This window comes from Cetorhinus maximus, chromosome 29 (assembly GCF_964194155.1).
Source record: "Cetorhinus maximus chromosome 29, sCetMax3.hap1.1, whole genome shotgun sequence".
In the NCBI taxonomy this organism is placed as follows: domain Eukaryota; kingdom Metazoa; phylum Chordata; class Chondrichthyes; order Lamniformes; family Cetorhinidae; genus Cetorhinus; species Cetorhinus maximus.
The window spans coordinates 14,598,108-14,624,998 of NC_135907.1; the positions used below are offsets into that span (position 1 = coordinate 14,598,108).

General features: G+C 40.6%; 1 protein-coding gene across 2 annotated transcripts in view; it reads left to right on the plus strand.

Moving 5' to 3' along the window:
• Positions 1-24,740, plus strand: part of dlgap5 (discs, large (Drosophila) homolog-associated protein 5) — a 50,483-nt gene extending 25,743 nt beyond the window's left edge. For both annotated transcript variants that reach the window (XM_078531612.1, XM_078531613.1), the window contains 11 exons: positions 316-440; positions 855-951; positions 2,263-2,351; positions 3,791-3,951; positions 4,873-4,974; positions 5,685-5,901; positions 14,358-14,580; positions 15,838-15,880; positions 16,556-16,835; positions 20,416-20,510; positions 21,820-24,740. In XM_078531612.1, the coding sequence (XP_078387738.1) occupies positions 316-440; positions 855-951; positions 2,263-2,351; positions 3,791-3,951; positions 4,873-4,974; positions 5,685-5,901; positions 14,358-14,580; positions 15,838-15,880; positions 16,556-16,835; positions 20,416-20,510; positions 21,820-21,945 (1,558 nt within the window). In that variant the 3' untranslated portion in view covers positions 21,946-24,740. The remainder of the gene's footprint in view (positions 1-315; positions 441-854; positions 952-2,262; positions 2,352-3,790; positions 3,952-4,872; positions 4,975-5,684; positions 5,902-14,357; positions 14,581-15,837; positions 15,881-16,555; positions 16,836-20,415; positions 20,511-21,819) is intronic.
• The last annotated feature ends 2,151 nt before the right edge of the window (positions 24,741-26,891 follow it).

Below are 26,891 nucleotides of genomic sequence, written 5' to 3' on the forward strand. Positions count from 1 at the left end.
CTGTGCCATTTTGTTAGTTATCTCCGATCCATTTCCTTTTGCTGCCCTCCCTAAGCCTTAATGCCCTTTTCTTCCTGCATAAACGTCCTTTTAACATCTTAATTAAATTCGGTATGGGTGCTTGATATTCCCATGCAGTCTGCCATGTTCTTTACTAGTTATCCATAGTAATGTCATTATTTTATCTGATACCTGATTCACTTAGGAGACTTTTTCTTTGCCAATTTAGTTAGGCTTGATATCTAAAATTTTCATACTTTGCCCTGATCCTGCCATAAGAAACACTAAATTCGATTTCTCTTTCCCTCTATCCAGGAAAGGTAATGTTGTTTCTTCTACTACAAAGAATTCGCGAACCAGAACTAGGAGAAGTAAGTTTGCACCAGAAATTGAACCTGAAAGTCTCCCTGAAGCAAAAAGTGAAGACGCTGTTGGTACTGGTAAGCAACAGTTCTGATGGGCCTAGACAAGTGAATAATTCATTCTATGGCGCTATAATCCTTGTGCTCTCATCATACATGTTGTAAAATCTCTTGCAGCATTCTTTTAACATGATGGAGCTAACCAAAAACTGAATGCGACACTGCAATTAGATTTGAGTTTTATTACCCAAGAGACTTAAAAACTGGCCTTTCATTTGCATTAACTACTAGAACTTTGTCTTCTGAATTAGTTGAATTATTGATTTTAAACTGAAACCATTTTTTAAAAATTGTGCTTATTTGCCTTTTACCACAAGTTTTTGATTATTTAATTTGCCTTTGGGTTTGTTTATTTGATATTTTCCCCCAAAGTCTGTGTTCCACTCGATATTTGAGTAATTTTAAATCTGCCTTTTTCCCCTCTTCCCTTAGTGATTGAAGAAGTACCAGTGTCTAACAAACCCCAAGATTCTTTCGCAAGCTCTACAGCTGATGTCAATGGACCAGTGCACGATGTTGCTTATTTCAGGTTAGCCACAAAATTGATATTAGTATGCAGTAACAGTACTCATAGCATTGAAGTACAGCTTGGATTAGATGCATCATGTCAACTTGTCAAATCAATTTTCTGAGATTAACTTCATGCCCTTCTAATGTCAGTCAGGAGACGTCAATGTGGAGAAGAATGAACGTCCTAAACGCTTTGAAAACCAAGCCAAGATCTCCTATTGTAAATTTGGTGGCTTGACTGGATTTATTTTTTTATATTTTTAAGGCTCCTTGTATTCTTCCAGATTTTTGGAGAGTGGTCTCTGAATCTGTCATGCATTTATGTCTGCATTTTTCTGTAGGGCAGTTGGAGGATGGTGATTCAGAAAATAACACCTATTCTTCAATGTATGTCCAAAGCATAAGGCTTTTATTTTCCAAATTAGTTACCTGTGTTAGACATGAGAGAGCAGAGTCACAGATTGGCTTCAAGGTTATTTTGAAGTTTTCCTCTTTCTTTGAAAAGTTTTGCACACAAGCCAGTGAATAAATGCTGACTTGGCCTGCTGCCTTGTATACTAGCTCAAGGCTGTTATTGTTGCATTTGTTGTTGTTGTTGCAAATGCACTTAACAAAAAAAAGCTTAAATATTAGCAGATCTAAAGATCTGGGAAGGAGAAAATGGGTCTCTGTTGCCATCAGCTGTGAACAGACTTGTTAAAAGTTTTTATTTCCTGCAGTGACATCAACTTTGAAAGCCCTGTGTACCTGGTAACATTGCAGTAAGATGTAAATCCCTTAATGTTCTCTGAAAATTAAATGTCTGGCTTAATGGAGCATTTTATGAAGCCTTATTGGTTGCTAATAGATATCCGAATGCAATAAATTCAGTAAATAGCAATGAATGAAGTTTCTCTTAACATTTTGCTAGCTGTCTGATGGATCTGTTGGTAAAGTTAGAACGTAACAGCAAAAACCTGAGTGTTCCAGTCGGTGCTGAGTTAGCTGAACTGGATTACAGTAGAGCTGCTGCAACATGTCCCAATGCAGTGATACAGGGGATAAATTGACCACTCTTGTGGCCCTCCAGTGATCTGTGTTGAGAAGTGCATTTGCGTGGGCAATGGTAAGCATGGTTAGCAGCTTTTTAGAAGAGGGCACAGTTAATCTAATAAAGGGCTGCTCAAACTAAAAAATGGATGCGTTCTTGCATATATGACAATATCATCTTGTTGACTGACTGAAATTGTGATAAACAAATACTGTCACTTTGTAATGGGCACCATGCTAAACCAGAACTAGCTTGGGTACCTGGGATGGATGGTTTTAATGTAAATGTGTTCTTTTACAGAGGAATTGTCATGTCAGAGACTGAGAGTTTGACTGGGCTTTGCCAGCAGTGGGAAGGGTGGGCTGATACTGCAGAGATTCCAGATGGCGGTAAGATGAACTTTACCAATAAATCCCACTGTCGAAAAGCAATTTGCACAAGCTGGTCTTGGATCCTTTTAATACTGTAACTTTTAAAAATGATTCTGGTTTCAATTTCACTTCACAAAAAATGCTCTATATTATACCAGTTTAATATTTCATTAGTCTGACTTTTTTCCACTTCCTAAGTTACCTTTCTCACTGGGTCAACACATTAGTGAGAATGACAGTTACTGATTTAAGCACGTTAAAAATGACATCTAAATACTTATCATTTGTGAACATTCCTTTTTTTTTTGCTAGGCAGAAGTGATTAAACATGTTTGTTCAGAACTGACTGTTTAGCTTGGCTTGTTTCTGTACCCTGGTATTGGAAATAACATATAACCAGAAAAATTGCATTGCAGTCCAGATGGGAGGAGAGAGTAGGGAAAGTGTAACTTTACATGTTTTGGTAAAATTCATTTGATACTCAAAAACAAGCTGCTTGCATCACATTCTTTTCAGGCATTTATTTGATACCCATTAAATTTCAATGTTTGTATTCTTGGCCTTGAGATCAGGTTTACAGCAATGAATACACTTTTTTCCCTCCTTTGCTTCCACTAGGTGGCACTGAAAGATGTGCTAATGACTGGTATTTGAAATGAAGCTTGAAACTATCCATAAAAGGCTAAAGTATTCTTAAATGGTATTCTTAAAATTGCATTCCAAGTGACAGCGCCATTAGATGAACTTGTCTTTTGTAAACCTTCTGTGAAGTATGTGAACTTCCAGTCAGGACATGAGCTGAGTAACCAGAGCTGTGATTCAATATGCAACTATGCCATTTGGAAGTCTGCTGTCACAATTTGTAGTAAGATGTCAATTAAATTTAGTAATTCAGCAATCAGCATAATTGAATTCTATTGGTTAATCTGCACCAAATGGTCATTCCTTGCCAAAAGGGAATTTTTGACAATTTCTGAATAGAAGCATTGATGCAAAGAAAATCTAGCAAAGACCAATCTCTCCTGTTGCCAGAGAAGGAATGGGCTTTGAAGGTTTTTAGTAATAAAAATACAAGAATGTTCCACATTCTCATTAAAGCCTTCATTCCTTCTTCTAGAAGCTGATCTTTTTGCCTCTCTTTCTCTCATTACAAAGTCAGTGCATGAGCAACACTGGCAGGTGCAACCATCTTCCTTTTGTCTCAGGAAAGACTCCAGACATTGGAGAGTTTTGATCCTTTTGACCTTTTTTGCTGGGATCCCTACTGTCATGTCCTGTTGAATGCTGACTTGATGAGCTGTTCTATGGTTTACTGCAGTAGGTTTTCCTGAACTTATTTCGCAAACAGAATTTTTTTAAGTAATTTTTCTAACAATCTTGCCTTTTAAGCAACTTATCCAACTAAAACTATCATCTCCAAAAAAAACTGCTTTCTTTCAAATTATATTTTTGTCTAGTTAAGGACTTAGTTCGCACAACTGTGGGGCAAGCACGCCTTCTGGTGGCTGAGCGATTCAAACAGTTTAATGGGCTTGTCGACAACTGTGAGTTCAAGACGAGTGAAAAGGAAGTAACCTGCACAGATCTGGAAGGATTCTGGGACATGGTCTACTTCCAGGTATTGACTAAAGGTTTTCTTTGAGCACCAGTCACAGATTTTCCCCTTCAAGCGTTCTGGCTGAACAGTAGATGCCATAAACTTGAGGTTTTTTTTTAAACCGGTTGGTGAGCACTAGCTCCACCCTCCACTCATTTTTGCAATAGTCTCCTGAAGAGACTGACTGACTTGGAATACAATTTTATGTGCACCGCTCACCCTCAAATGGCTCCTGAGTAACACGAATCAACATTGATGACCAGCAAGAAATTTTAATTTGAGTTGAGGATGAGGGATCAGGCAAAATCCTTTTCCCATTATTCATGTGTGCGCACACACACATTAGTCATCAGAAGCAGCAACTGTGGTGACTTCCCATTTCCCCTCCCTGAGGTGGTGGCTGCACCAGGCTACCCACTAGCTCAACACAGCCTGGGGATCAACCAGGGATCTTCTAGCAAGTGGTGAACAATAGCAGGAAATGAGGCTTGTGCAAGAGATTGGCCAGAAATACCTGCTTTGAGGTTTCAGTAAGTTGTAGTGATGGAAGAAGTTTGTAATCTCCTCGTCAATTTATGCAAAAAAAAAGGTTATACAAGACCAGGTAGCTACTATAGAGTGACTAGTGAAACCTCAATTTTTAATCCATTAGCTGCAACAATTGTATCAACTGACACATTGACAAACATGAGCTTGAAGCCAAAACTACATGGAGAGGAAGGAATCAGTCAAAAAAAGGATTCTGTGTATAAACATGAAAAGGTGCTGCTAGAAAACAATATCCCAATATTGTCTCTTTCCCAGTTTGAAATATAAATGGAGAAAGGAGGTTTTCCTCTTTCCCAACCTTCCTGAAAAAGACTTTTTTTTTAAATGGGGATCTCTGCCTGCTTATTTTTTCCTCCTTATGATATGTTGGTTCTGGCTTTGTTCCTCTTCCAGGTTGAAGATGTAAACAAAAAATTTGAGCATTTGAAGAAGCTTCAAGAGAATAACTGGGAGGAGCAGAATGAGTTGCTATCATTACCCAAAAAAGTGGTCAAGGTAAGGGGCAAAAAATTAGGAATTAGCCACTCCCTCCAGCACAAATGCTACTTGGTGTTTATTCTACAGTGTTGTTAAACTGGCAAAAACAAGAATATTGCTAGTCAGTGAGTACTGGTCAACTTTAAGAATAAATGGGCATTGACAAAAGGTAGTAATGGTAATGCAAGTTTCTTACAGTTTCTATCTACCAAAAACCAGCATCCTGATCATTGGACCAGGACCCATTAGTGACTGGTCTGATGAAGCAGTGAATTCATCCTTTCCTTTAGAAGCCACTTATATAAGCTGTTTACACACTTCTCCATGCATCAATGTGCTCAAATATATGTTTATTTTATACATTATAAAAATAAAACCTCCCTGCCAAGCACTCTAACTGTTAGGTTACTGTGGGAAGGTGAAGTAGCCACTAAAAGAAATGCTGTGTGCATGAGTCCTGTTAAGGGTAGAACTGAGTTGGAGGAGTCAGCCAGTCAGATAATAGAAAGGAGTTGATCAAATGTAACTCCCAAGTCTTTTACTCCTGTAATGGATGTGCAAACCCTTAAGTTTTTGCTTTGTAGCTTTTAATTTCTATCTTATTATGTAACACTGAATTTGGATAGGGTTAAGATGGCAATATAAACCCCTAACAGTAAGTGTACCAAATCTGTTGTGGATTTGATCGTGTGCTTTGTCTAAATTTGATTACTTTATTCTCTTTTTAGAAAAAGGTTGCCATCCCAAAATCCACAGAAGGCCTTGTAATTAAAGGCAGCAAAACTCCAGTTGCACCGAAGAGCAGTCTTGCTGCTTTGAAGGCATCTATGAAAGCCAAGCTGAAACAAGAAATGGCAGACTCCAGTAGTAAAGAAACTCAAAAGGATGTTATTGTGTTTGACGCAGGGTTCTTCAGAGTGGAGAGTCCTGCAAAATGCTTTACTGGTAAGATTTGTTCCACACAAACCAGTTTAGGTGGCTGCAAGTGCCCTACTTAAAAAAAAGCACTGTCAAAACAGCCTTGTTTATAGACCATGATACAGAATATCAAGATCAGAGAAATTTGATGGCTTCTAAGAGCTGAGCAAAGTTCAGTTTTGGCCTTGCTTAAATGCTGCAGGCCCCTTATTCCACCTCACCAGTCAGAGGAGGCTGCCTCTCCTGGGCCTAGAAAAATAAAACTTCAGCACTGGGCCTTTACATCTTTGAGTTACTTTTTTTTAGGACCTTAAGCAGCTCTCAGCCTGATATAACAAGGTGGAACAGTCATGGCATAAACCCTGCCTATTTGCATCTGAAACATTCATTTGGGATTCTGCATGCATCGTGGGGTCTGATTTGGATATTTAGTGAGCCTAATGCCTGTTTCCAAGAGGTGAGTTTTTTTTTAATGTATTAAAATAATTCGTTGCTTAATACTGAGGTAGGAGCTAAAAAAAAAGTATAGAGTAGTACTGTACAAGTGTAATTAGTCAAGAAACAAGGTTCCTAGCTTACATAAATAAGGCCCCGAGCTAGTGTATTTTTTAAGGGAGTAACTAGCTTAATCGAGAGGGGCGTCATGGCAGGAGAGCTCAGACCCGTGATATGCTCCTCCTGCAGGATGTGGGAAATTAGGGATGCTTCCAGCATCCCTGGTGACCATGTGTGCGGAAGGTGTATCCAAATGCAGCTTCGAGCTAACTGGATTTCGAAGCTGGAGCTGCAGGTGGACTCATTGTGGAGCATCCGCCATGCTGAGCAAGTCGTGGATAGCACGTTTAATGAGGTGGTCACACCGCAGGTGAAGATTACACAGGCAGAAAGGGAATGGGTGACCATCAGGAACAGTAAAAGACTCAGGAAGGTAGTGCAGGAGTCCCCTGTGGTTATCCCCCTCTCTAACAGATATACCGCTTTGGATACTGTTGGGGGTGGTGGCCTCTCAGGGGAAAGCAGCAACAGCCAAGTTCACGGCACCATGGGTGGCTCTGCTGCTCAGAGGGGTGGGAGGAAAACAAGTGGCAGGGCTATAGTGATAGGAGATTCAACAGTTAGAGGCACAGACAGGCCCTTCTGTGGTCGCAAACGTGAATCAAGGATGGTATGTTGCCTCCCTGGTGCCAGGGTCCAGGATGTCACTGAGCGGCCGCAGGACATTCTGAGGAGGGAAGGTAAACAGCCAGTGGTTGTGGTACACATTGGTACCAACGACATAGGTAAACTAAGGGATGAGGACCTGCAAGCTCCGTACAGGAAGTTAGGAGATAAATTAAAATGCAGGACCTCAAATGTAGTAATCTCAGAATTACTCCCAGTTCCACGTGCTAGCGAGAGCAGGAATAAGAGGATAGACCAAATGAACACGTGGCTGGAGACATGGTGTAGCCGGGAGGGATTCAGATTCTTGAGGCACTGGGACCGGTTCTGGGGAAGCTGGGACCTGTACAAACCGGACGAGCTCCACCCAGGCAGAGCTGGGACCAGTGTCCTTGCAGGGGCTTTTGCTAGTTCTGTTGGGGAGTATTTAAACTAGTGTGGCAGGGGGGTGGGATCCAGGAGTAGGATCAGATAGGTCAGATTCAGATCAGAAAAATGGAGGTAGAACATTAGCTAGGGACGTTATGATAGACATGGAGTTACAGGTGAAGCAAAGTGTCCAGCAAGGGAAATTTATGAGGTTTAACTGTTTATACTTCAATGCAAGGAGTATTACAAACAAGGTAGTTGAGTTAAGGGCACAGGTAGACACATGGCAGCAGTATGTCATTGCTATAACGGAGACCTGGCTAAAGGAGGGACAAAACTGGCTGCTTAATATCCCTGGTTATAGAGTTTTCAGACACGATTGAGTAGGAGATAAAAAAGGAGGCGGGGTAGCACTAATGGTTAAAGAAGCAATTCCAGTTGTGAGAAGGGATGATATACTAAACGGGTCATCAAACGAGGCTTTATGGATTGAGCTTAGAAATAAAAAAGGGGCAGTCATACTAGGAGTATACTAAGACCCCCAAATAGTGAAAGGGAGATAGAAGAACAAATATGTAGGCAAATTTCTGCTTGTAAGAACAAGAGGGCAATAATAGGAGACTTCAACTATCCTAATATCAACTGGGATTCAAACAATATAAGGGGCATTGAGGGAGAAAAATTCATGCAGTGTGTCCAGGAAAATTGTTTCAACCAATTAGTGACAAACCCAACGAGAGGAGATGCGATTCTAGACCTAGTCTTGGGGAACGAAGAAGGGCGAGTGGATGAAGTGACAGTTGGCGACCATATTGGGGACAGTGATCATAATTCAGTTAGATTTAGCATTACCATGGAAAAGGACAGAGATAAGGCAGGAGTAAAAGTCTTGAACTGGAGGAAGGCAAATTTTGCAGAAATGAGAAGGGCCTTGGCTGAGGTGCACTGGACAGCACTGCTAGAGGATAAACCAGTGGGAAGCACTAAAAAGCAAGATCCTAATTGTAGAAAGTAGACATGTCCCCTACAAAAAAAAGAGTGGTACTGCCAAATCTAGACCCCCCCTCCTACCACCAGTTGTTTAGAGGAATACAGGGGAAGATCAAACAGAAAAAGAAAGCGTACGATAGGCACAAAGAACTAAGCACTGCAGATAGCCTAGACGAATATAGGAAGTGCAGGGACGCAGTAAAAAAGGAAATCAAAGAGGGCATGAAAAAAGATTAGCAAGTAAAGTTAAAGATAACCCAAAGATGTTTTACCAATACATTAATGCTAAAAGGTTAGTTAAGAAAAAAGTGGAACTTATCAGAGATGAAAATGGAAACCTGTGTGTAGATGCAGAAGCTGTGGGAAGGGTTTTGAATGAATATTTTGTCTCCGTGTTTACAAAGGAAAGGGAGGATGTAGATATAGTAGTTCAGGAGGAACACTGCTAGATATTGGACGGGATAGTCATAAAGAGAGAGAAAGTACTGGAAGGGTTGAAATCCTTGAAAGTTGATAAGTCATCAGGGCCAGATGGATTGTTTCCAAGGCTGCAGAAGGAAGTCGGAGGAGATAGCAGATGCTCTGAGGATGATTTTCCAATCTTCACTAGATACAGGAGAGGTACCAGAGAAATGCAAACGCAGTTCCATTGTTTAAAAAGGGATCAAAGGAAATGCCAAACAATTATAGGCCAGTTAGTCTTACATCGGTGGTGAGCAAATTTGTAGAACCAATCCTGAGAGATAGGATTAACTGTCATGTGGAAAGGCATGGACAGCATAGATTTGTTAAAGGAAGGCCTTACCTCACAAATTTGATTGAATTCTTTGAGGAAGTGACAAGAAAAGTTGATGAAGGGAGTGCAGTGAATGCTGTGTACATGGCATTTGACAAGGTCCCACATGGCAGATTGGTCAGGAAAGTAAAAGCCCATGGGATTCAGGGTAATGTGGCAAACTGGATAATAGGTTGGCTTTGTAACGAAACAAAAGGTAATGGTCAATGGATGCCCTTGCAAATGGAAAGTTGTCTCAAGTGGTGTTCCACAGGGCTCAGTGTTGGGACCCTTGCCGTTTGTGTTATGTATTAATGATTTGGACGTGAGCGTGGGGGGCACAATTGGGAAATTTGCAGATGAGACAAAGATTGGCCGAGTAGTGGTTAGTGTAGAGGATAGCCATAATCTCCAAAACGATATAGATGGGTTGGTGGAGTGAGTGGTAAAGTGGCAGATGGATTTTAACATAGAGAAGTGTGAGGTCATGCATTTAGGGAGGTCAAACAGTTACAGGGATTAAACAATAAATGGGAATACACTAAGAGGGGTAGATGAAGTGAGATCGTGGCGTACGAGTACACAGGTCCCTGAAGGCAGCAGTTCAAGTAGACAAGGTTGTAAAGAAGGCATATGGAATGCTCTCTTTCATTAGCAGAGGTATAGAATATGAAAGTAAGGATATAATGTTGGAATTGTATAAAACACTGGTGGGGCCACAACTGGAGTATTGTATGCAGTTCTGGTCACCACATTACAGGAAGGACATAATAGCTCTGGAGAGAGTGCAGAGGAGGTTTACAAGAATGTTGCCAGGGTTAGAAAAGTGTAGCTACGAGGAGAGATTGGATAGGTTGGGGTTATTTTCCTTAGAACAAAGAAGGCTGAGAGGTGACTTGATTGAGGTGTACAAAATTAAGGGGAATAGATAGTGGACAGGATAAAATTGTTTCCCTTGGTGGAGAATTCTAGAACCAGGGGACATAGATTCAAGATAAGTGGCAGAAGGTGTAAGGGGGACATGAAGAACTTTTTTACGCAGAGGGTAGTGGGTGTCTGGAATTCGCTACCCAAGTTGGTGGTAGAGGCAGAAACTCTAAACTCTTTAAAAAGTACCTGGATCTGCACCTTAAGTGCTATAAACTGCAGGGCTATCGGCCGGGTGCAGGAAGGTGGGATTAGAAAGGACACCTGGGTGTCCTCAGGCTGGCATGGACAAGACGGGCCAAATGGCCGCCTCCTGTGCTGTAACTTTTCTATGGATCCTGGGCAACGGTGACGTCCAGGTTACATGCAACAGATTAGTGAGGTTTGGAAGCGTTCTGGGTGTCATGTGTGTTATTGTAAACTGAATTTCTCCCCCAAGGAGTTAAACTGTGTAGTGGGGCATAAGCTTGGCTATGCTGCAGCTATACCCAACGTTTGTGTTTTTTTGTAGTGCATAAAAGCACAGTTAGCAGAGGTGGTTTTAAAATCACAGCATTGGGGTGTGAATGAGTTATTTTATTCGACAGCATGTCTGTCTTATAAATAGTTTGGTAGTACAGAGCTTGAGTATTGCTGAAAAAAGAGATGTATTGAAGTTTTTCATCTTGTATTCTTCAGGACACTTCGTTAAAAATGCCAATCTAGGGGGGAAAGGTTTATTTATACTGTACGTGAAGAGAGTGCTGATTGGTAGAGGCAATGCCATGGAGAATGCAGCAGTGATGGTGACTGACAGTTAACTGCCAAGCATTGTTTGAAATTTAAACCAGGCAGCTTGACACTGGTTGAGGCATTGCGCTGAGGAATAAGTCAGCGAATGGCTGTCACTTGTTTTGATTAGCTGAAACAGGCGGGGTGTGTGTACATGCTCTTTCTGTCTGCAAAGAATTGGGCCCTGTGTATTAATATATGTAGCTTCCAGAACAAGCAAAGTGCCACACTGAGAGTCTGACTGACAATCTTAAATTGGTTGTCAGCATAATCCTTAACACATTGAGGATTATTTAGCAAATGTTGTCCAATCACAGAATCACATCTAATGTTGGACACTTTTGAATTTTGCAAGCATAGGTTGGTTGGGTATGGTCTGTATCCTGCCTGTTGCAACTGTGGCTGGGACATGCTGTTTGATACAATTTGCCAGTCTTTGGGACCTACGGCCTACATACCTAGCATCACACTGGCACTGAAATTCATATACCACATTACTAATTTGTGTGATAGTCAGAACGTCTTTTTTGGCTTGAAGGCAGCACCCTTTTAGTGGCGAATACCACTTGTATTGCTACTGCGTAGCAGCAGCTTGAAACAGCTAGCTTCATCTCTTGCTCAAATTTTTGAAAGACCTTGCCCTTCCAGGGTAATCTGAGGTAGACTGGGCACTTTTCAGGGCCAAACGTGACGGCCTTAGGCCCATTCATGAGTGTTCGTGATATATATAGTGCAAAATTATCTGATCAGGGTAGTCTTTGATGCACCCTATTTCAGCATCAAGCTTGCATGATGAGCAATTGTCCCTGGCCCTATTTACCAGATTGCAGCTTAGACCAATCTTATATCGTGTGAAACTGTAAGAAGCCCAACACGTTTATTGACCGGTGAAGATAGGCTTGCAGTAGACCATGGTAGAGAACCCCCTTGCAGATTTCTCAACTAGTACGTCAAGGAAGGGGAGTTCATTTGACTGCTCCATTTCAAAGGTAAATTTGAGCGCAGGATGGAGCCCATTAAGACATGTAAGGAAATTATTACGTGCAGCTGTGGATTTAAATATAGCAAACGTATCATCCACATATTGGAAATATGCTTGGGGTAGGAGGTTAGGTGTCATTCTATCTAAGATGCATTTCTCATGGAACCCAGCAAAGATGTTTGCGAGAGCTGGGTCTAGAGGGGATCCCATGGCAACACCATCTATTTGGGCACACATGATGTCATTAAAACTGAACTCAACTGCACGAGTTGCCGAGTTCATAAGTTAAATAAATACTGATTTATGCAATGGTGGTGGGCCTAGATCACTGTGATATAGTGCTGCAGCAGAAATATCTATGGCTTCCTTAAGTGGAACATTGGTGACTGGGATAGCGTTGTCAAATGAGCACATGGGTACAGCATCTCCATCGATATGCAAACCCTGTATGGCCTTCGCAAATGTGAAGGATTCCTTCATTGTATATATGGGAAAACTTGGTCAAAATTGGTTGTAACAAATCACCCAACCATTTGACCAATTCATGCTGTGTAGAACCAGTCATAGATAAGATGAGCCATCACTTTTGTGTGCCCTGGGCAACCCATGTATACATGGATGTAAATAACTGTGAGGATAAACCCTATCGTATATATCATGCAGTAGCTCATCGCTCTTACCTAAGTCCAGAAAGCGTTTTCTTAGCTTACTTTCAAGCAAGGCTGGTCATGTTGAGCTGCAGGTTCAATGGATATGAGTTTGGACCTGTCATTAAGAATGGCGTGCGTTTTGTTGATCCAGTCCGCTTGTTAAGGATGACTATTCCCGTCCCTTTGTCAGGTTTACTGATCTGTATATCTGGGATGATCTTAAGGTCTCACAATGCTGTAAGACATTCATGTTGCATGTGAAAGTCAGACAGGTCATTCGGAGTCCCGCTAGATCAGTTAGATGGGATTTCAAGGATTCTTCATCTTCAGTGGACGCTGGTTTGTGGTGGGATAGTTGAGAGTAGAGGGGCTCGAACTCAGCACATACTACTTCCTGTTTAATTTGGGGTGAAGGCACACCAAAATTGAAACCATGCGCAAGAACAAACTTTGAGACTATGTGGTCATGTTACGTGTTCAGTGGCATCATTGTGTTGCCGAACCGCTCCCGCTTAAGTGCATTTATGGTGGGGGTGTGTTTCAAACTGTTTATAGTGCAGTCATTTATTGAAGCAATATAGCAACATAAACAGATGAAATTGAAAAATGAAAGAAATTTGTGTGCTTCAGACCAAGCGCAGTGTAGGCCACAGCATAAATTAGTAACCCTATTACCAATCTGTTCAATCTCATCTCAAACGCTAGCTCGCTCGTGGGACTGTCTCACTTTAGCATTATCAATACGTTTAGAAATGAAAACTGGCACAACCTTGGGTTTAATAGATGCTTAGAGAAACTGTCTTTCCCTATTTTGGTATTCTTGCAAAGTGTCCTGAAGAGCGCAAGACTAAAAGCTTAAACGTGTCTCTTTTCTTCAATGCCCCTCTTAAGTAAATTAAATTATTACAACCTTCGTCCTTGCTGTATTTCTATACAGTGGTAATTCCACAGAAAAATAAGACAAATTAATGTGTTCACATGGCAATTTAAAAAAATTAATTCCTGGGATGTGGCTATTGCTGGCAAAACCAGCTTTTATTGCCCAACCCTAGTTGTCCTGAGAAGGTATTAATGGGCTGTACTCTTAAACTGCCACAGTAGTGATTAATGCGATTGAGTGACCTGCTAGATTAAATATGTTGGCGTGGGACTGGAGTGGCATATGGACCAGATATGGATTACAGATTTTCTTCTCCAAGGGCATTAGAAAGCTTAACTGAATTCAAATTCTCAGATTGCCATGATGGAATTTGAACTTGTTCTCTGGATTATTAGTACACTTGTCGCAACCACTACACTAAGACATTCATGCCAAGGAATAGCCAAATTATCACAAGCATAGAGTTGAAACCAATGTTGAAGGAAATAAACCAGATAAATAAGATGACATGGAAAAATTGGTGTTTGTAAACTATCAATGTATAACTTTGGGAACATATACCAAATAGGCACATCAAATCAACAGTTGGTTGAAAATTGAGTCAAATCTGTGCACAGCAATTGCAACTGAATCTGGTTCTAATCCTTCCCTTCCTGTCCTATCTAGCTCTGACGTGCTTTAAACACACTCTCAAATGAACTGGTTGATACCGACAACCTCCAGTGTTTAAAAATGTTCCTTAATTGTAATAGGATCAGGAATTCCAATGCAGACCAGGTAAATCTCAACACTGATCTAGCATTTCTGGAGCCTCCATACCAAAACAAAGGATAGTACTTTGTGCTTTCAGTATATTCCAAGTAGCAAATTTGCAACAAAATTTAGGCTTGAATGCAAGTTGTTCGATGCGTAGAGATTTGAAGTGACTGACTGACTTTGAGATCGCAAATAAACTCATTTTAACTAATGTTTGTACAGCATCACCCAACACTTCTATGATCCATCTGGCATCAAGACAGCAACTGAAAGAACAGTACCTCCCTACGAAAGATGTGTGCAACACTGCCCCTACCTCTCCCATATCCTGTATAGGTAATGGGCCAAATCAACAGACTTCAGAAAGAAAGGCTTCAGAAATCTTGCCAGAGACTGAATCGCCTCTAACAATGAAAAGCTCTAACAGTTCCATGGCTGGACAGAGGTGAGTCTTGCTTACCTCACTGTATTTTATTTCTATATATGAAAAACTAGAGATGAATATTTATGCTGGCTTCTATTTTCGGGGTCCCTGGAGTCCTGTTGGTCTCTGAAAACAGTGCTGGGCCATAGTATTGACTTAACTTCTCTTGATCTTGTCTGTCAGTTTGAAAGTTAGTGTGTTTAGTTGAGTAGGTAATGTGGTGTTCTTAACTTTTAAATTGGCATTCCTAAAATTTAAAATAATTTGCAGTCAGGAAGTTGCTTTGTTTGGTCATTTTAATCTGCGCTGTGACCCATTCTTCATTTAAAATGCCGCCACTTCCTGGTGGCCAACAGTAGAAGCCAGACCAATAACAACTTTGGGTTCCCCTCTTGGCCAGTCTGAAAAATCAACTTCTGTTCAAATGAATGGAGGCATCCAGGAATACACATGGGTTGGTTGTTATCGGAACAACTCTGGATAACAGTTGTTTATTTTCTTTGAACTGAAGGTGTCTCCTGGATAGATTTTTTTTTAAAGCACTTATGCAGATGATCTACCTTTTAAACTAATTGGGCTGAATGGCTTTTGCATAGAATATTCTGAATCCATCTATTACAGAGTGCACAAAGCTGGGGCCAATGCTGTTGTTTTGTGGTGGGGATAAAACAGTGAACCAGCTATTATATTCTTACTCTTTTATGTGCACATCAATTGGAATGAATGAATAATTTGGAGGCTTTTCTTGTTCCAAGCAACAGCTATAGGAGTATAGCTTTATTCTCTCTGGAACCTGGAACTGGTAGCAAAGGAATATTTTAGTCCCTGAACAACTTAATTGCTTATATCTAGTTATCAGAGGACCACCTCTTCACTATGCTATTGGATGACGGATGCATTTTTGTAGTTTGTTTCTCCACTGGGCATTTTCAGTTTTTTTTAAGCATGGCAAATTGATCTGTTAAGCTGTAGTTATCACATTTATTCCAAGTCTAGTTAAAATTTTAACGTTTTGATTTTTGGGTGAGATCATCTTGTGTCTGTACTAAAGCACTTGTTTTGTTAAATCCTGTGCTACACAGTGGCAGGATGCAGATTCATGTATGTAGTTCATGAATAGTTCAACTTTTCTGCTGTCGGGAGCACTGAGCAGTTTGAAGAACATTTGAAAATTAGAAGGAAGTGATATCTGCCAATGGAGCAAACGTGCTGCATAGCTAGTTGTTCAATATATGACTCTTTCCTTTGTGATTTCTAATGAGCATTTTCTCTGCCTAGCACTGCACAAGAGGCTGCCTGTTCTGGAATGAGCCCTGAAGAGGTAAGATGAAATAGTTGGTGACTTTATTTCTTAACTAGCATTTTTAAAATGTTTTCTATTCTAATCTAGTGCCAAAGATTGTCAACTGTACTATGAGTGGCTGTGCTCAGAATCCACACTGTGCCACTTGGAAATTTGATATTGGAAGAGGGCTGGGAGGAAGTTACTCAATCACTCTTGGCAAAGGTTACCTAAAGATAGAGGATATGGAGCATAAACAACCAGCCTTTTGCCAAATGGAAATAGTCATACCAGAACATGGAATGATTTGTCTCAGGTGGCTATTGAGGTAGAAACATGGATTGATAATTACTTGAAAAAGAAGAATGGGGAGTGAGGGGGTTGGTGGTGGGAATTGGATGAGAATGGGGAGCTTTAGAGTATGGACACTGAACGATTGGTGAATGCTCTTCCTTTATATCTTGCTGAGCAAGGATGGGCCTAATCTAGGGAAGTTTAAAGAGCCAACGCTTGAACTTTTTTGTCTTGGATAGGTGGAATTATTTTCCCTCTTCAGAAATTGAGCTGAGATGAAACCACTTCATCCAGCCTCAGTTGCCAAGGTCTGATCTTGGTAATATTGATTTGGTTTTGAGGCTGTCTGCTATCTGGGAGAGGATGATACTTGAGGGAAATTCAGCAGCTTTTCTAAGACTTTTCTCTTGTGTGCCCTAGGTGAATGCTTCACCTGACTTTGCAAAGTATCTCCAGCCCAGGAGCTGTGTCCGTGACTTGCCAGAGACACCACAGTCTCCATTTCATGATAATGGGTATGATGCCAAATCCATGTGCACCAAAAAAAATTCTACACATGATGTTAGGAAATCGGAGCTGTCGTCATCTCCATTGGAATTTGAAGATGTGGAAATGAAGAGTCCAGTGAGTGAGCAACCTTCACCAACTGGTGCTCATCCAATTCCACAAGAGGAAATGCTTCAACAGACTAATAGTTCAGGTAAATGAAATTTTTGCATGCTTCTCAAGCTGGGAATTGGTGTGAATTGCTGAAAAAGGCTTTTCGCCTTGCACTCATCAGGATGTTTCGCTAGAATACCAATATAAGGGGAAAACAACAATATATACTTTGTGGAGAGTGCTGATTGGTTGGCTAGTGATGTTGCCATGGAGAATACACCCATGATGGTGACTGACAGTTAACTGCCGAGCATTGTTTGAAGTTTAAACCAGGCAGCTTGACCCTGATTGGTCAAGGCATTGCCCTGAGGAATGAGTCAGTGAATGGCTATCACTTATTTTGTTTAGCTGAAACAGGCGTAATGTATATACATGTTCTTTCTATCTGCAAAGACAGGCAGACAGAACAGCAATTAGCTAACCAATCAGCACTCTTCAATACACTATAAATTGTTGTTTTCCCTTTATATTGGCATTCTTGCGAAGCGTCCTGATGAGTGAAAAGCTTAGACATGTCTCTTTTTCAGCAATACTCAAGTTCTGTTCTATCAAACGACGAATTGGTGTGTGTCAAACAGAAAAGATTAGAATGATAAAAGTGCAGTTCGGGTGGCTGAGAAACTAATTTGAACACTAAGTAGCCCTGTGTCTAGTGCATGACCATTATACTGCAGGTGTTCAGAACAACTTATTAGAAAGTGAGAATTGGACATCCTGTTAGCCTGATATTTGCAACTATCCTGATCTGCAGTTCCTACAGTTACCTGTTTAGATCAGTAATTTCATGTGTACACAGGTTTGCAGCTGACTATTGCAACTGTGCTTTTAGTCTATGCAGAAGCCACAGCATATTCACTAGATTTTTTAAATCAGCTTATGAAGAATACTTTGTTCATCTAATGCCAAGTTCTAATTCAGGTGTATATTGAAGGCACTGGGCTAGTTGGTGAAAATATGAACAAATGAGCCCTGCATCTGATTTGAATTTGAATCCAGGCTAGAATTGGTGGGATGAAATATTTGGTGGATTTCCTTGTATCTGCTGAGGTTTAACATTTCAGGCTTATTTTGAGATTCATGTACCTGATACAACAGGTGACGAGTACAGAGGAGTTTCATTCCCCTGCATTGGAGATGGTGACTGAATATTTGGTCAAATACACCATTAGCAACCCACTGGTGAAGGCTTCAAATTGTTCAGCCCAATGGATTGGGAATCTGTGAGCTAGGACCAGAAAAATGGAATAAAAATTTTATTTTGCAGCTTTTGAAGAATATTGATGAGACTTGGAAGTGTTAGTTCCATTGAGTTCTTTTTTTGGTGTCTGACAGCATAAATACATTCTGATAAACCAGTCTTCATGATTCCGCTTGGCAGCGGATGTCATGCTTGCTTCCCTCTCTCCAAACATTTTACCATCCTCAAAGAACTGACCGACTTTGTGGCTGCAGATTCATGGGTGCTGTCAGGCACTAAGTGACCATTCTGCCAGTTAGGATCTAGACTGGGTCTCTTCTGACTACAAGTGGTGCAGTGCCACAGCTAAGGCCAATCCTGAGCCAGTCTACATCCACACCTGCCCTTTTTAGAGAAAACCATAGCTTACTTTTCCTGAAGGCCAGTAATGGCAGCTCCATGGGCTCGGATTGGTTGAACCTTTGCACCTCCCTGGTCTGATGCCTTCGTTCCTCACTCTAGTTGGTATGCTTATCGCCTGAACTCAAGTCATAGTGTTTAATTAAGCAAAAAGGAGCACGTGTAGTCTTATTTGACCTTGGCAGGCCCAGGTGTATCTTCAGAGAAGAAACTATATGATTCAGCTAAAACAGTTATGCCATTTGGATCCAAATGCAGCATTTGTCCCTTGATCAATTAGCTCTGACCAGACCAGATCTGACTGCCTTCACTCATTCTCAGTAAGCAATTAACTGAAGATGTCCTGGAGCAGGCTGAAATACCAGGTTTTTATTCCATTCGTTCATAAGATGCAAGCATTGCTAGTAAGGCCATCATTTGTTGCCTATCTATCCCTAATTGCCCTTGAAGGTGGTGGTGAGTTGCCGCCTTGCACCACTGCAGTCTGTGGTGTAGGTGTGCCCACTACTAAGAAGTGTGTCCTGGATTCTTGACCTAGTGACAGTGAAGGAACAGCAATGTATTTCCACGGTCGGGATGGTGTGCGGCTTGGAGGGGAACTTGGTGGTGTTCCCTGAGCCCACTGCCCTTGTTCTTCTAGGTGGTAGAGGTCGCACATCTGGAAGGTTCTGTTCAAAGAAGCTTGGCGAATTGCTGTGCTGCATCTTGTAGATGGTGCATACTGCAGCCATTGTGGAAGGAGTGAATGTTTTAAGGTGGTGGATGGGGTGTTTATTAAGAAGCTGCTTTGTCCTGGATGGTGTTGAGCTTCTTGATTGTTGGCACTGCACTAATCAGGCAAGTGGAGAGTATTCCACCACATTCCTGACTTGTGCAGAATTCCCAGCCTCTGACCTTCTCTTGTAACCGCAGTATTTATATGGCTGGTCCAGTTAAGTTCTGGTCAATGGTAACACCGAGGGTGTTCCTGATGGTTGATTCAGCAGTGGTAATGCTGTTGAATGTCAAGAGAAGATAGTTAGATTCTCTCTTTGGAGATGGTCATTGCCTGGCATGGATGTTACTTGTTACTTATCAGTCCAAACGTGAATGTTTCCCAAGTCTTGCTGCATGATGGCACATACTGCTTCAGTATATGAGGAGCTACAATACTGAACATGAAATCATCAGCAAATATCCCTGCTCCTGACCTTATATGATGGAGAGAAGATCATTGAAGCAGTTGAAAGATGGTTGGACTTAGACAGTGCCCTGAGGGACTCCTGTAGTGATGATTGAAACTATCTTTTGTGACCTCCTTTATTTATCTGTGGTTTTGTTTAAAATACACACACTAAACTCTTCACATTTTTATGACATCAGTAATTGAATGCTACTTGGGTCCTATTGCAATTCTCCAGTAACTTCTGTTGTAACAAACATCTTTATATGTATTATAAGGTTGAATTTTTTTCTGGACTCAACTCCTTAGCATCCAAGAAGTTCATTAACCTGCAGTGCTTCAGTGAACTTGTCAGATCAAATTGTGTCAGCTTTAATTCAGCTCTTCTGCACTGTCAGGCGCAGTGACATGTAGCCAGTTCTGATTGTTTCAGTTGTTTGCTGTGTTCAACCAAGTATTGCGGTGGGCGGGGGTACGGTAACGATGATGGAGAATCAACCAAGATGGATGGCCAAAGAGATGTTGGTGCTTAATTTTCTTTTTAAAAAAAGAACTAGAGTGAGGACTAATGACATACTTGCCATAGTAATTTTATTTCGTACGAAACAGAGCTACTGTCCAATGTACAATTTCATAGTCTCTCCAGGTGGCCCTCAGTGTGACAAGTTAAATACCAAGAGTAGATGAGCAAAAACACCCATTCTGTTAAGTGATGGCAAGAAAATGCCATTCATCCAGTAGTCAGTACTGTTGCTGTCAGAGACATATTTTATCTGTGCCCACTAGGAGTCAGGACTTTCAATATGTTTATCTCTCTGCTTCATATTGCTCCTCATTCTTGTTTACTTTGTCCTTTCCTAGGTCCGGCTCCTAGTTCCATTTCAGCCACACAAGGAACTCCGTCCTTCAGTTCAGTTAATAATCTGTTGATTGCAGGAACTACTCTCCATAGTGTGGTAAGGAAATGATCACTGCTGTAATTAAGCTGATTTGCTTTCCACTGTTTCTCATCACTGCCCAGGCATTCAGCAGATGACTCACTTTCAGGTCTCAGCAAATGCTGCTCTGAAATAAGTCATCAAGTACAGGTCAGTGGCCTGGATTGTTGCTGTTCTTCACCCTTCTGGAATTCTTCCCCTTCCTTAAAGCTATATCTTGTAGTAGTGTATTTCATGCATGGTGGTGCATAGATAATTTTCTCTTTAGGACCTTAAATGTATTGTCACAATCCAATCCATGCCTATTCCTTCCTCCATGTACCATGCTTGAACTCCTTCAGTTTCCAGAGTTTCCTTTGTGACCGTAGCCATAATTCACTGTCTTTTGCTCACCTCACCTCTGCAATATTCACCATAATCACTTATCCCATGCTTTTTCACCTCTGGCCCACTTCTATTAACGGACAGGTTGTTAGACTAGATGTGTATTTCCCTGAGTATAGATTTCCTCTGGTGAGGGTGACAAAAACAAGGGGGCATAGATTTTTTTACTATTAGTCATGGGAATTAAGGGTTACTAAATCAACGTGGGTGAATCGAGGTAAGATGTGGTTCAGCCATGTTCTAACTGAATGGCAGAAGCCACTCGAGGGCTGAATGATCTTCTATGTTTCCAGCCCCCTACCATACTTTCAATATTCCTATCATTGGTTGCCATCCTTTTTTTTTTGCCTATACATAGTGCTTGTGGACTCTTTCCTATAGTCGTGGTAAGCAAGTGCAATGTAGTTGAGCAACTTGTCCAGGTTACTGTTTTAAACCTTAGCCTGGGAAGTGTTGTTGGGGTTCTCACCAGTCTATGTTTGCATTGGATTCTCCTGAGTGCATTTAAAATGGAGGTGGATCTATAATCGAAGGTGTACATCACAGCTTTGTGAAGTCTTCCTTTTCTTCCTCCCTAGCCTGGAGGTGCCAAGGATGGTTTTGAAAAACTGCCTTCCTACCTGAAATTGCTCGACTGTTTGCTTTATACCTGGAATATGATTAGTATGTGTGACTCATTGTCATTGTGCTGAGAGGCAGTTTAGTTCTTGCTCTCTACAAGGCAAAATTTTCACCCCTTGTATTCAATCTTGGACTTTTGTGGGAAGGTGAATCTTTTTCTGCTCAATGTGCTTTGTTCCTACAGTTAGATTTCCACTGCAGATATCATTTGCTTTAAAGCTTTCAGGCCTTAAATTGGATGCCTAAAGAAAATTCTGGATATTTTTAATTTTGTTCAGCTAATGCAAATGTATACAAATTTAACAACTCTTGTGTTTTTAAGCAATCTACAGAAAATTGTATGAGTCCCTTTGAAACAATGGTTGGGGGAGAAGATCGACGTGTGCTTCCACTTCAAAAGGCCCTTGAGGATTTGATATCATTCAGTCCCAGTGGAACACCTCAATGAAGACTAGAAAACCAGAGACGAGAAATCCATTGAAACTACTGGCCTATCTTTCACTGTCTAGACCATGAAGGACTTGTAGCAAGACACTTCATAACTGATTACAATATTATGAATTCTAGCTGAATGGAGATTTTCTCTTCAATGAAGAAAAGCACTGAATACCAAAGAGCAAAGCTATATTTGGTGCCTAATTATGCCATTGACTATGAAGTTTCAAATTTAGTTCTCTTGGGGCCACAACAGAGTTCTGGCTGTTCAGGCCTATTGCTTGTTAAAAATTCATGGATTGTATATTGCCATTGGGCAGTGATATGTCAACAATCTGCGGTGACATTTATGCACTGACTTGGTTAGTTTTCCATTTATCAATGTTTTTGACATAAGTATATCCCTTTATGATAGGTGTAGATTCATGAACTATTCTAGACTAAGTGTGAAGGATATAAAAGGAAAAGCAATATTGTGCATGAGTGGTGCGGCTGTAGGTTTGATTCTTGTCCATCCCTACCTTACATGCCCTCAATTCTGAGCTCCAAATTATGTTGCCAAATGGCAGGCCGTTATTCCTTGCAAGAAGAAAATATCAAAGGAAATGTGGGAGCCTTTAGTTTTCCCCCCCACCCCTATCCCATGTGCCATCTCATCCAGGTTAAAGGGCATCAGAAGGCAAGCAACCCACCCTTAAATGCACTGAATGAATAACTCCAGACAAATGGAGAAGAAAACTTAATTGATACCTCCATGAAAATATAAATAAATTGGCAGAACTTGTGTAGCATCTTGAGAGCTGGAGAATTGGTGAATTTATTAACCTGGAAAACTGACTTTATTTGTTTAAGGTTAATATATGGATCATTGTACAACGTGCAAACACTTGGCAGCTAATATTTCAATTGGGTTTTTGAACAAACTCCATTTCAGGAGCAGGCAAGTTCTGGAAAGGTGCATTTCAGGCAAGTGAGCTATGCAGCAGAGTTCATGAAGCATTTTAACTCTTGAGGTGCCGTCTTCAGGTGTCCTCTTAGTGTCTGATGTCTGTCATTTGCTCCTCTTTACAAATATGACTGAGGCCTTTGTCGGTTGCAAACGCCTATTCTGCCAAGTGACCATCCATAATGTAGTTGGTGTAATTTTCTTTAACAACTTGAATTGAACTGTGACCTCCCCTTTGCTATTGTAAAAGTTATTTCCCTTTAAAATTGAAGCGTTTTATCAAAGTATAGATTTGAGAGTCTTCCAGAAGTAACAAATTTTGTTTTTTTAAATCTGCCTGGTTGGTGCTAAAACGATTGTAATCATATAGGCTGTCATCCACTGTCAAGTTTAAAAATCCTGTGCTGCTACAGGAGTCCCATTCAGTCCCTTGACCATAAATAAAACTAGGTTCTCCAAACAAATGGAACCTGCCAAACTGTTACGCTATGTTCCTGTACTGGAAGATTTTATCGTTTTGGAAATTTTCTAGTGTGGGGTGTACATATTTACAACATTACCCTGTCAGTTCCCAAAGACTGCACAATTGAAGTCATGCATTGGATTGATTACACCTATTTCCTGTTTAAAACTAACATGACTTGCTTGTTTTGATCTCCACTGTCCCAAGTTTCTAATCCCAGCGGTGGCAGATGCAACGGATGTGTATTGTTCTATTTTTGTATAGAAATTTAAAAAGAATAGGATGAAAATTATGCAGTTACCAGTTTCTTATTACGTTGAGGAATCGCTTTCCTACATATTAGTTTTGCGTGTCTATTGACCTAAAATAAAACTGCATAGTTCAGTTTGGAACTGTTTTAATTGAACATCCCCAGAGCTGGACACTGTTGGATTGGTTTCTCAGCTTTTTGGAACCTTGAGTTCATATGTAATCAAGAAGGAGACACAGAGAAGACTTGCCTGCTAGTCTTTGAGCTCTTCATTTTAAACAACATCTGATGGTCTGCAATGAGCTCTTAGAAAAGCCTTAAAATGCTGGGGTTATGTGTTGCAAAAGTTGAATTTGAAATCTTTGAGTTTATTGCATATTTGTTTTAACCAGTAAGCAGAAGGGCCTTTCTGAAGCATTTTGTCCAGTGTCAGTTTGACTGTTTCTGTTAGGGGTTTGTTCTACCTACATGACTGGGAGTGAGGGGAAGTCTGACTTCTAATCTCCACTGTTGCTTAAGGTGTTATTTTTCAACCATCCTCTTGTAATTCATGCTAAAGTATGTGAAGTTCAATTGCAATATCTTAGGTGCTCAAATTTCACTTGTACTAGAAAATAATTAATTGTACACAATGACTATATAGGCAAATGGAACAGTAATTATACACCTGCAATGTCCCACAACAGTACTGAATTTTGAGATATTACCTGAAGAGAGGGCTAGTGCAGCAGCCTCAAACTGTTTTTTTTTCATATAGTGCCATTGCACTTTGTACTGGTTCTTGCTTTAAATGGCACTGGCAATGCATCACTAAACTGGGATCTTGGACTTACTTCTGTATTGGGTGGGTCTTGGACTTCTCATCCTTATAACCCTGAGGCAATGAAACAGGAAACTTACAGTAAAAAGGTAGTAAATGTTGAAAAATGATTGGGTGGCCAGAATTCCAATGCTTCTGCACTGGGGCTATTAAGATTGCTTAGAAAGTAAGTTCAGGTAGGTGAAATGGTCAGAAGCCTGTTAAGAGAGTCTGCAACACTCCTTGAACATGTAATTGCCATCAATGCATAGAGCAACAAATTAATGGAGTACGGTAGCAATTTCCTACTTGGTTTGTTGAAAGGTTTATATAAAAAAAAATGGCAGAGATTTTACTGTTCTGTATGCTGTCGTGTGGTATTCCAAGTCTTCCCAAATTAAGGTTGCCTAACTATTTCTAAATCCTTCTGCAAATCTGTGTAACATTTGCTTCAATAGCTATATAATTTTTGGGGTTTACTCTTTTTAAAACCAACTTAGATTTGTGCTGAGGGTGTTCCCGTTGTCTCCTGATGAAACACACTTTGCAATGCAGATTTGTGTTGCATAGAAGTTACAGTGCAGAAACAAAACATTTGACCTAAACTGCTGTTTATGCTCCACATGAGCCTTGTCTAACACCTACTTTCATCTCACCCTATCAGCATTTCATGCAGCATCTGTGGAGGGAGAGAAACAGTTAATGTTTCAAGTCGATGACCTTTTGTCAGAACTCTGAAAGGTCATCGATCTGAAACATTAACTTTTTCTTCCTCCAGAAGTGCTGAGTTTCCAATGTTGTTTTCATTTCAGATTTCCAGCAGCTGCAATATATTCCTTTTCCTTTCTCCCTCAGTTATCTAGTTTTCCCTTAAATGCATCTTTGTTTGACTAAATTACTCCCATGTTGTAGCAAGTTCCACAGTCTGACCACTTGCCTGAATTCCTTATTGGATTTATTAGTAACTACTTTATATTTATGATCCCTTGTTTTGGATATCTGTAGGAGTGGAGGAACGTTTTGTGTCTTCCCTATCAAACCCCTTCGTAATTTTGAAAACCTATTCGGTCAACACTCGGCCTTCTCTTTTCTCATTGAGACACCAACTTCAGTCTTCCCACCTCTTCAGTCAGCCTTTCCTAAGAGTAGAGTCCAAGCTGAAAGTTTTTGTGCTCCATGCTTTTGTATTTTGCTAAAAAAGAACTTAAATTTTTTTTGTCCAAATCTCGTTTAGATGTAGTACTTGCACTCTATTTAAAATAAGTTGATTGAGCAAATTAGATAAGTTCCAATCCAAATTTTCTAATCTAGCTATACCTTGTTGGTAATTAGGGGTTAACCTTCTGTTACATGAACCATGTACCCTTCCCAACCAGATCTGCTAGCCAATAAGTGTGCAGCAAAGGGTGAAGCAACATGGCCCCTTCCCTTCAAATAGTTCCAATTAGAAATTGAGAGCAATAGACACAAGCCCAAATCAATTTTGGTTGAGACCGATACTACTGTACTACTACATTCTTGGTTCCCCAGTCATGCTAGACTCTATATACCAAGTTCAGCTGGGAGTGAAGCTGTGTCATCTGTTCCTAAGCCTCCAAATGTTGCTCTGCTTTGGCCATTAGAGGATAAAGATAGGAACAGGAGTAAGCAATTTGGCCCCTTAGCCTGTTCTGCCATTCAATGAGGTTATGGCTAATCTGTGACATAACTCAATATCTTTGCCCTCATCCCTTAATACCTTTTTAATGGAAAATCTATCATTCTATTTTAAAATTTAACAATTGATCTTGCATCAACTGCTGTTTGCTGAAGAGTTTCAAGCTTCTGCCACCCTTTTCTATAGAAGTGTTTCCTAACTTTGTTCCAGAAAGTGATTTTTAGGCTGTCCCCTATTCCTAGATTTCTCCAACCAATGTAAATAGGTTCAATAGGGAGCAAGTCCATCCTAATATCTTAAAATTTGATCCAGCAGTGAATGAGTGAATTTTGGACCCAATTCTACACCCTGCTATTCTGCATATGCCAGCTTGGATATTTACTTAGGTAAGTGGGCAAAGATTTGGAGCATACTGTGGGGGGGTGGGGAGGAGGAGGGAATAAGAGACCTGAGAGGTTGTCAACTTTGACAGAATAGAGAAGCAGAATATTATTTAACTAGTGAGAGAATGTTGCAGTACACTGTGACCTGGGTGTTCTAGTACATGAATCACAAAGTTAGCATGTAGGTAAAGAAAGTAACTAGGAAGGCAAATTGAATGTTTGCCTTTATTCCAAGGGGGGTGGAGTATATAAATAAGGAAGTTTTGCTACTACTGTACAGGGCATTTGTGAGACTGCACCTGGAGGATTGTGTACAGTTCTGGCCTCCTTGCCTATGGAAGTTTATACTTGCATTGGAAGCAGTTCAGAGAATGTCAACTCCTGGGATGAAAGAATTGCCTTAGGGGAAGGTTGTGTGTTGGGCCTACTCTCATTGAAGTTTAGAAGAATGATGGGGTGAT